The sequence below is a fragment of the Bidens hawaiensis genome, unplaced genomic scaffold (genome assembly GCF_021521415.1).
Source record: "Bidens hawaiensis isolate Kalapana, Puna unplaced genomic scaffold, B.hawaiensis_p1.1 tig00419378_1, whole genome shotgun sequence".
NCBI classification, from domain to species: Eukaryota; Viridiplantae; Streptophyta; class Magnoliopsida; order Asterales; family Asteraceae; genus Bidens; species Bidens hawaiensis.
In genome coordinates, this window is record NW_027504842.1 from 1,681,615 (window position 1) to 1,693,335 (window position 11,721).

At 34.6% G+C, this 11,721-nt stretch overlaps 1 protein-coding gene across 1 annotated transcript; it reads left to right on the forward strand.

Moving 5' to 3' along the window:
• Positions 1-1,287: 1,287 nt before the first annotated feature.
• On the forward strand, positions 1,288-8,536 carry LOC143608508 (putative acetyltransferase At3g50280). The gene is made up of 3 exons (XM_077083526.1): positions 1,288-1,334; positions 6,979-7,745; positions 8,049-8,536. The coding sequence occupies exons 1-3, from the start codon at positions 1,288-1,290 to the stop codon at positions 8,462-8,464; spliced, it is 1,230 nt and encodes a 409-aa protein (XP_076939641.1). The 3' UTR covers positions 8,465-8,536.
• Positions 8,537-11,721: the final 3,185 nt, after the last annotated feature.

The window sequence follows — 11,721 nt, forward strand, 5'->3', positions numbered from 1 at the left end:
CTATCAAGAGTTTGAAGAAAGAATACTTAGATCTAGATTGGGGAGAGTTTGAGGTGAATGAGCAAACCAAAATGGGACACATTGGTCTTGTTTATATAGGGAAAGAGTGAATGATTGGCCATAATATTTCTTTTAAGAGTAACATGCTTTTGTTATTTGACAATTTTAGTCCCTTAAGTTTGTTTTAACTCGTTTTTAGCCAAAAAGGGTGTTTTAACGTACCGAAAGAGATGATTTCTTTATCCGACAATTGTGTAACATAAACGAACATAAAAACTAATATTTTATTAATAACAAAAGATCCGAAAGACCAAAACGGGTCGGGTTTCAGATATAATAACAAATACAAGTTAAACCGAAAATGACGAATGTCACACTACCTTTGTATTTCCTTTCAATTTTAATAAATCCTATTATTTATCTTATTTGTTTTTATTAATAAAATGGAAAACATTTCAAAACTTGAATTTTCGGCTCTTAAAAATCACCAGAGATAATTATATGCCGTGGACGACACATATTAAACGAAATCTCAAATGAATGGGTGTTTTGGAAACAATAACGGAGGGAAATAATTGTGAAGAACAAGACAAGGCAAAAGCCAGTGTCTTCCTCCATAAAAACATTGACGAGATGTTACAATTTGAGTATTAAAATTGTGAGGATCCATACGTTTTGTAGGAAGATTTAAAAAGAAGATTTGATCATCAAAGAGAAGTTGTACATCCCACTGCTAGAGATGAATGGAACAATCTCAGGTTCCAAGATTTCATAAAAGTAAATGTGTACACCTCTGCTTTGTTCAGAATATGCTCAACGCTCCGATTTTGTGGGCAAACTTTTACCGAGGACGATATGTTGGAGAAACATTTCTCCGCATTTCATGCATGAAATATAAATTTGCAACACCAATATAGGTTGCTAAAATTTAAAATATATTCTGATCTAAATTCCTTTATCCTCGTAGCAGAAAAGACTAACGAGCTTGTAATGAAAAATCATCAATCTTGTCCCACCGGATCACTAGCAATCCCATAATCTAATATTGCTACTAATAATGACACTAAAGTAAAAAGTGGGTACGAGGCCGTGGTCGTGGCGATTTTGATAAAAGTTATTCTAATGGTTGAAACCGTCCATTCAAAGGTAATAATAATTATCGAGGTAGTTTTCATGTTCGTGGACGCGGTCGTGGTCGAAATCAAAGAACCACCAATTACCACACTCCACAAAATAACAATTCCAACCAACTCAATAAGTGGAATGAAGCTGGTAGGTCCAAAAACAATGGCACTTCCTGTTTTAGATGTAGACATACAAGCCATTGGTCAAAGGTTTGTCGCATAGCTCCACATCTATGTGAACTATATCAAGCCTCTCTCAAAAAAGAGAAAGAGGTGAACTATGTGGATATCTTTGATGATCTCAAAGCTGAGCTGAACATTGCAGACTTTGATGTGGAACTCTGAAACAAATGTTGCTTGACGAAAATAATTATATGCAACAATTAAGTGTGTTTCTTACCATCTTTAATTATGTGCTTTCATTCATGTTAGTTTTTATTTCAATTAAATAAAGTTCTTATTAAAATATCATAATGTCTTCATTATACTTATTATTTTTCTTAATATTTTCAATATTTAAAATGAAAATCACTGGAGCACAAGATCAAATAAATGAAGAAGATATATGTATAGCAGATAGTGGAGCCACACATACAATACTTAGATCTAAAAATATTTTTATGAACTGAAACCAACAAAAGGGATCTTTAATACAATATCAAGTCCTAATAACTTGATAGAAGGAGTGTGAAAAGCTAATTTAGCATTACCAAATACTACAAATCTCAAAATAGAAAATGCTTTATTTTCCCCGAAATTAACAAGAAATTTGTTGATCTTCAAAAACATATATTTCATAATATATATGATACTCAGTCAAGGACTGTTAGCAATGAAAAATATTTGCATATAATAAGCAAAGATCAGATAGTGGAAAAACTGTCAATGCTCCATTATGGTTTACGTTATACATATATAAATTTGCCTCAAGCACATATGGTAGTCAAAGTAAATTGTTGTGATTCGGGTATCATAAACTTATGGCATGACAGATTAGGCCATCCAGGATCTACAATGATGAAAAGGATCATTGAAAATACACATGGGTATCCACTGAAGATCAAAAGGTCTACAAAATATATAAAATGCCTCAATGAATATCTTGTTCTCTTGGCAAATTAATTACAAGGCCTTTGCCATTAAAAGTTGATAAAGAATTACCAATGTTTCTTGAAAGAATTCAAGTTGACATATGTGGATCAATTCATCCACCATGTGGACCATTTAAATACTTCATGGTCTTAATAGACGCATACAACATATGGTCTTATGTCTCTTAATTATCGTCTCGTAATGTCGCTTTTGCAAAATTTCTTGCTCAAATTATCAAATTACGTGCATATTTTCCCGATTATACCATTAAAAGAGTAAGGCTTGATAATGTGGGAGAATTTACATCACATGCTTTTGATGATTATTGCATATCTGTGGGGATTTTTGTTGAACATCCTGTTGCTCACATACACACAAAAAATGGTTTAGCCGAGTCATTGATCAAACGCCTACAGCTAATAGCTAAACCTTTTATAATGAGGAAAAAACTCCCAGTTTCTATTTGGGGTCATGCAATTATGCATGCTGGATTATTAATTCATGTGAGACCATGTGCATATCATAAATACTCTTTCACACAACTTGTTTATGGAAACGATCCAAACATCTCCCACCTTAGAATTTTTAGGTGTGTTGTATATGTTCCTATTGCACCACAACAACACACAAAAATGGGTCCTCAAAGAAGGTTGGGAATATATGTTGGATATGAAACGTATTCCATCATAAGATACCTTGAACCTTTAACATGTGATGTTTTTACAACACGTTTTACTGATTGCCATTTTATTGAGACAATATTCATGGCATTAGGGGGAGTAATGAAAAAGCAAGAAGGAGATATATCACGGTGTGCCATCATTGTTACACCTAAACCCAAGGTGCAGACAAAGTGAGACAGAGGTTTAAAAAATAATACATCTACAAGAAATTGCCAATCAGTTATCTAATGCATTTACTGATATAAACAGGGTAACTAAATCTCATATACCAGCTGCTAATGCTCCAGCTCGAGTTGAGATTCCAAGTAAGCAAAACCATAATAATGCACCTCATGAATCCCAAAAACGTCTAAAACGTTGGAGGGCAATTGGTTCAAAGGATAAAAATCCTCGAAAAAGAAAGAGCTCTGAAAAGGATATTTACACTAATGAAGGAATGAATGGCAAAACCTTCCCTCAGGAAGGATTAATTATATAACCTTCCCATGGGAAGAAATAAATGATTCCAATAAAAAGTTGTTAATCAACCTTGGTCAAACACATATAATGTGGTATCGAGATGAAATTCAAAATATTGATGATATATTTTCTTATCTGTGGCAAGCAATATTATGGAAGAAAATGATAACCCTGAACCAAAATCTGTAAATGAATGTCAAAATCAACAATATTGGAACAAATAGAAAGATGCCATGCAAGCTGAATTAAGTTCACTAAACAATTGAAAGGTTTTTAGACCAATTGTTATTACACCAAAGGTTGTAAAGCTTGTAGGGTATCAATGAGTTTTTTTACAAAAACGAAATGGGAGAAATGAAGTTACAAGATACAAAGCTAGACTTGTAGCTCAAGGTTTTTCACAAAGGCCATGGATTGACTATGATGAAACATATTCCCCTATTTTGGATGCAATAATCTTTGGATAATTAATCATCTTAGCAGTCTCTAAAAATTTAGAGATGTGTCTTATGGATGTTGTCACAGCTTACTTGTATGGATCACTAGACAGTGACATCTATATGAAAATTCCCGAAGGATTTAAACTCCCCGAAGCATTAAGATAAAAGCCTAATGAAATGTATTCCATCAAGTTACAAAGATCCTTGTATGGACTGAAACAATCTGGAAGAATGTGTTACAATCGTATGAGTGATTATTTAAGCAAAGGATACACAAATAATTTTATTTGTCCATGCTTCTTCATTAAGAAGACAACATTAGGATATGTGATCATAGCTGTGTATGTTGATGATCTAAATTTAATTGGGGCACAAAAATAAATTAATGAAGCAATTGCTCTTTTACAGAAATAATTTGAATTGAAAGACCTTGGAAAAACCAAATATTGTCTTGGTTTACAGACTGAACATATGCATAATGGGATACTTGTGTATCGGTCAACTTATACTTAGAAACTCTTAGAGCTTTTCAATATGGACAAAGCAAATCCTTTAAGCACCCGGATGGTTGTTAGATCACTCAATGTTGACAATGATCCATTTCGTCCTTGCGAAGATAATGAAAAGATTCTTGGTCCAGAAGTACCATACCTCAGTGCAATATGAGCACTTATGTATCTTACTAACAGTACAAGAGCTGACATTTCTTTTGCAGTTAATTTATTGGCAAGATTCAGTTCATCCCCTACTAAAAGACATTGGAGTGGCATTAAACAGAGTTTTCGGTATCTTAAAAGAACTGTTGATTTAGGTTTATTTTATCCTAACGATTCAAAAGAAGGGTTAGTTGGTTATGCAGATGCATGTTATTTATCCGATCCACATAAAACAAGATCTCAAACTGGATATGTGATTAAGAATAGAGGAACTGCAATTTCTTGGCTCTCTTAGAAACAAGAACTTGTTGCAACATCCTCAAATCATTCTGAAGTCATTGCACTACATGAAGCCTCTAGAGAGTGTGTTTGGTTAAGATCTATGACATAGCTCATAGTAACTTCTAGTGGACTAGAGAAAAATGGAAGTCCTACTCCAATCTTCGAAGACAATGCAGGTTGTGTCTCACAGATGAAAAAAGGGTATATCAAAACTGACCGAACAAAATACCTCCAAGATTCTTTTCATACACTCAAGACCTTATTAAAGATAAACAAGCTGAAATAAGATATGTTCAATATAACAACAATTCAGCTGACCTTTTCACAAAGGCACTCCCTTCAACGATTTTCAGGAAACATGTTCATGATATTAGCATGCATCATGTACTGACAATCTAATGAACTACAACTTGATGGGGAGCTATATACTGCACTCTTTTTCCCTCAGCTAAAGTTTTTCTTTCCACTGAGTTTTATTCAACAAGGTTTTTATGAGGGAGTACTTCAAGATTAGACTCCAAGTTTGAAAACGTATCATCCAAGGGGAAGTGTTGTAAATAATTAAGTCAAATCTACAATAAATCAATGGACACATTTTCAAAGCCTAGGATTAATGTAACTTACCTAGTTGTCTCCTAAATAATAATATTTGTCTACTAAATAATCTATCTTTTGTAGTACAAATACTACACTAATGTAAATGAAAAGATACACCATCATATATACTCTTTCAAAGATATATAGATATTTTCCTACTTCTCTTATAATTCTTTCTAAAGTTCTTAACAAATATCACTAATCATGTGTTAGTTATTGTTATATTATAACAATAATTTAGTAGACCGGAAGTCTTGTTTTTATAACTTCTTTTTGATAATTTTAAAACTTAAACGAAACAAAACAGCTTGTTGTCTAAAAACTGGCTTTATCTTTCCATCTTCATTTTCAATCTTGTTCCTTGTTTTACATTATTCCTTTGTACACTTGGTTCAAGTTATTACTCTCCTTAGTTTAAAACACCTTTATGAACTTTTATCTAGGGTTTCCCCGTTAAGGTTGACTAACTCACATCAGATCCAATTAACATCTTCACTAATCAAGGTGAGTATTTCATGCCCGTGTTACATATTCTATATTTTGGGACGTATCATACATCTATATCCAAATCAATTATCAATTTTCAACAAACTACGCAAATCTATGGTTTATTCATATATGCTTTGGATTGCACTTGACTTATTAGATTGCACATTTAAACTGTTAACCGTATACTAAACATGAATGCTCACCAACAATTATTAGTTAGCACATTATTTTATGCATGATACATGTAACCTGGTTTGTTGATTATTAAGATTGAAGTAACATCTAGTTTCTCTATCGTCTTAGGAAACCAGTTAATAAACTTTATCAATTCTTGAAATGTTACGTTCTGTTGGTTTATTTAATAATGCGTGACACTTTTAATATGGTCAATCAATATATTACAACTTTAATTAGTTCATGTGTTATTAACAATCACGGTCATGCCCCGACTAATAATTTTGCGGCCGGTTAGGGCTGACACCCATGCGATGCCGCGGGGAGCACACACAACGAAGTATCCAACATGTAAGCGATGTCATCACGAGCAAAACCATGAAATGGTACATGCTTAACTCGATGATGGTATGCACAGAACACGACATCGGACCCATAACCGTTGTCGGTAAGTGCGTCACAATGCTTCTGCGCATGCAATCCAGTGTTTGTATGCGCGTAAAGTTGCATTGAATGTGTAACCGGCGCGACGCTGGTACACGCGTAACGAAAACAAGTCAATTTCTGTACATACGCAGCCCGACATCAAACACATAAGCAGTATTAGTATATATGTAACCTAATGACGATACACACAACTTGAAATTGAACACGTAACTCGTTCAAAGCAAGTACGCATACAACCGATGATTGAACATGAGTAGTAGCAAACATCAAAATATAGATAAAAATCCATTATATTGTAAACCATCATGTGTGGTGTGTATGTGTTTATCTAAATATCTGATATAAATTCAAGTTTATCCACATATTTGTTCCCCTTAAATTGTATTGGTTGCATTATATCATATAATTTGTCCCTTTCAATTACCGGATCAAATCTGAATAAAGTTACGTCCGAACAATCGAGTATCGACTGCAAACACCCCTTGTCTAACATGCTTGTCAACATACATACGTGGGATTCGCATTCTAACTAAAGATGCCAGGTGGCACATTTATACCTCAGAGACTCGCTTTCCGCCACCCTTACTCACTTCCACCCGCTCGCAGCCCGTTTATCCACCGTCAAACACCGAAATCCACCTTCTTTCGTCGTGTTTATCGACCCGAACAACAGCCCTGGAGCAAGGTTTATACATTCCAAAGTTAACTTGACCGTGGCCAATATTCTTACTCCCACTGATGTCCCATTAGTTGTTCAGTCGTTTTTTGATCATCATCAAGCTATCGGTCGTGACGGGCACGAGCTGTCGTTGTTGTCGGTTCAGGTGACCGAGCTTATTGATGGAATCTTTATCGGCTGTTCGATTAACCATATGTTGGCTGATGGAACTTCCTTCTGGCACTTGTTTAACTCGTGGTCGGAGGTGTTCGGGTCCAACAGAGAAGACCATGCCTTGGTTCCCATTTCGCGTCCTCCGGTTATTAAAAGATGGACTCCCGCAGGGTCGGACCCGATTCTCACGCTTCCTTTTACTCATGAGGATGAGTTCATTGAGAGACCAAATCCCCCAAACCTAAGAGAAAGGATCTTTCATTTCTCGTGGGATTCTCTCTCAAAGCTCAAAGCCAAAGTGAACTCCGAGTGCAACACCACTGAGATTTCCACATTGCAGTCACTAACCGCCCTTGTGTGGAGATGTGTGACGCGTGCCCGGCGGTTACCGCAAAGACGAGAAACCACTTGCCGACTTTCTGCGGACAACCGGAAGAGGCTATCTCCGCCTTTACCTGATACGTACTTTGGTAATCGGAAAATCTTCAAAATAATCAACTTCAAATGTTTTTTGATATAATCAATTACCTTTTGTTTTTTCACGAAATAATCAAATTCAGAAAGATGCAAAAACAGAAGGGAAAACATATTTTTTGTATTTATAAAATAGAGCCATTATGTCTGGTCCCAAGTTTTTCCAAAACATACTTGACATAAACGCAAGATTTTGTTATTTTGCAATGTTGTACTTAGTTAAGGATTACTTTTTCTTATATATTTTAACTTCAATATTATAATATGGTATGATGATCTAAGTAATTATCAAATTTCAGGTAATTCCCTTCATTCGGTGAGAGCACTAGCAACTGCGGGACAGTTACTGCAGGACAACACCGGGTGGGCGGCATGGCAATTGCACCAAGCGGTGGCGAACTATGATGATAAAGTGATCAAGGAATTTGTGGATTCCTGGCTAAAAAGCCCGTTTGTTTATAAGATTTCACGGTTTTTTTATGCCAATTGCATACAAATAGGGAGCTCGCCCAGATATGATATGTATGGAAACAAATTCGGGTTGGGTAAAGGATTGGCGGTTTTGAGTGGTTATGCTAATAAGTTTGATGGGAAGGTGACGTTGTATCCCGGATCGGAGGGGGGTGGAAGCATGGATTTGGAAATCTGCCTTCTGCCGGAACACATGGAGGCTTTTGAATCTGACAAGGAACTCTTGGGTGTTGTTGCTTGTTAGATGAGAAAAATTCTCATTTGGAGTCCAAAGAAGTCATGCAATAACACATTTGTGTTAGGCTTATAGTTTCGTCTTAAAAGACTATTTTTATGTACCACTATCACATCCCTGTTCTAATAAAAGTGTAATGAAATTGATAAAAGTGTGACTTAGTCATAGGTTTGTATGAAAAATGATTATGTTCAAATTATATGATCGATTGTTAAGTTACGATTATGAATATCTTATGACTACTTTAAGTCTAGATAATTGGTCAAAAGTCACCAACGGGTCGTCCGTCAACATTTAGTGTCAACGATCAATATTTTGATCAACGGTCAATATTTTTAGTCATCGGTCAAGAACTTGGACCATTTGGACAAAAGTCAACAAAAACTTAAGCTTTTATCAAAGTCAACGTAAAGTCAAACTTTTAATAATCTGTGGGATTGTTTGGATACTAAGGATTCTAGAAATCGCTTAACAAATACTTATAGTGCTTGTATGATTTAGGCACTATAACATTTTGTGACGTAAAGTAGTGACTTCTGTTTTAAACCGCATTCGAGGTGAGTTTCTCACACCCTTTTTTTTATTCTTTTACTACTTTTTGGGTAGCATATATATCCTATTCAAATTACTATTTCGTTTATTCATTATTTACAAACTACAATTCTCTACATGGACTTGTGTGTTTACTTGTTACTTGCTCAAAATTACTTGCACATGGATTACTTCAAGATAGTATGATCATACGCTCACACTTTGCACTCAAGACATTTGTTGTTATGAGTGGAAAAGGGTCTCATTATCCGAGTGCGTTGGTGCACAATCCCAACTGTAAAGGACCTTACTTGCGCTTATCTGAGTACGCTGGTGCACAATCCCAGTTGGAAATGACCTTACTTGCTCATTTACACTCGTACATGGAATTGTATGATTTTTATGTACTTATAGCAAACTGTGGAAGCTCACAAACTATTCATTTAGTTGAATTTATTTTATATATATGCTACCGGTACAATTATTAGAGAATGAAACGGAGAAGACACTAGAACTTAGGTTATATAAATAAATGGACAAGTTGTTAATTGTTCTTGTATTTTCCTTGTATTTCTTGTTACAAACTTGTTTACTTGATGTTTAAATTAATTAATGATAATATTGTCACTTAATAGTGTCACATGTGTTTTGAGCAATCTGTACGTCACACTCGAGCGTATTCCACTTTAGCCGGGGTGTTACAGATTGGTATCAGAGTCGTGACTATAGGATAGGACATTAGACGTAGTGTTCTAGTTGGTTATAGTTTATTTGTTAAATTGTTTAGGTTGCATGATTAGAAATTATGTGAGCCCTATTTGATTGTTCAAAGGACTTACTTGATACTATTATACTGATGATTCAATTACTTCAATTACACAAGCACACACAAGTTCAAGGCCTATTCCTAACGTAAAGATTATCAAGGATTTTCAATAATCAGATTTTTGGTTTTCAGTTTTTGATGGTTTATGCGACGTTTGACGTCCGACTTTCTATGTTTTACAATGTGTTTTAACTGAAAGTCTGTCAAGTCGTGGTGATACACGAATACTCAGCTTTCGGTTCGATTTAATTACACATTTTGATACGAGAATAGTTAAGTTTAAAAAAATTTTGTGACTCATTTTCTTTACTTATACATCCATTTACGGTTTAAAATTTTAGAAAATCGAAAAGTAATAACCGAATTTTAATACGATTAATTTATTATTTTACTATTACGTTTTATAATTGAAATTTCAAAAAGTTATGGTGATACATAAATGGTTGAATTTCTATTCGATCATTATATTATTTTATTCATTTACAACTACGTCTTAGAATTGAAAATTCGAAAGGTCATTATGATACATGAATGGTCGAATTTCAATTCGATTACCTTATCGCTATATTCATTTACTCTTATGTTTTAGAATTGAAAGTTTACTTACATGTTCATATTTCGTTGGTTTAATGCTACGTTTACTTACCACGTTATTCTCGACCCTATTATTTCAATTACATGTTACGATGTTCAGAATTCTGAATGTTTCATTCTTTAACTTCATTACCTCGCTTATTTCGTTTTTAAAATCGCTTACTTGGTTTAGACATGATGATTTTATTTACTTATTGTCTTCGCGTTGTCCTCGACCTGAATGGCCTATCAATATGTTTTGTAATGTTTACCCTTTAAATTCATTATTTTTTATTTTTAACGCTATATATGAGAATTTTTATTTATTTATTTATCTATGGTCTATGTCTTAAATCTACACAACAGGGCACGTTATATGCACCATCCGACGATAGAGGTAATTATGGGTCGACACGTAATTATCAAAGTTCTCGCATGAAAAATATAATAAGTCTAGTTGTGTGAAATAAGTCGGAACTTGGAATGATTTTGGGAACGGGACAAATACAATATGATAAGGGCATGATGGATACGCCGCTAGTACATCCTATATATAAGTGTCATTGTCATATTTTCTATTTATGGCGTTGTTTCGGGTCATTCAAAGATTGACGTTATTGTATTTTAATTATGTATGTATAAAATTGTTAAAATTTCTAACAAATCTGTGTATTAGTTGTCCTCGTTTAAAATTTTTATTTAATTTCGGGACGAAATTTCAAAAAGTTGTAAGTCATGTAACATTCGTTACTTTTCAAACCCGAAAATCCGACCCGTTTTAAATTTTTGTATTTTATTTTTAAATATATGTATAAAAACATATTATAATATCCAACTCCATAATAAAATATACATTCAACATTTCTAATCCCCGATGTGATACCCGGCTTTTCAGGTTAATTCCGTTAACTAAACTTAGTTAAATCATGTTAACTATGTCAGTAAACCCAGTTAGTTATGTTAACTATGTTAATGAACTCTCATGCATATAGTGTCATGTATGCATACTGTAGGGGTATGGTACCATACCGTAGGGGTATGGTACTAAAACCCGGTTCTACGACCCTAAATCTATTATGTTTGGCCTATTTTATCGCATGGACTAATACAATGTTATTGGGCCGAGGGGGTTTTGTGGAGGTAACCCTAAATGGGCTAGGCCCATTAGGGTACCATGATGGTGGCCATGAGACTCTATATAAGGAGGTCTCCACCTCCTTATCATGGGTCATGCTCAGTAAGAGCCACCACCACTTTTTGTGTCTGTGAACAAGAAATCCTCAGGATATCTTAGCAGTCGCCTCCACACCCCCGAAACCATTGCAGGTCTCGACAT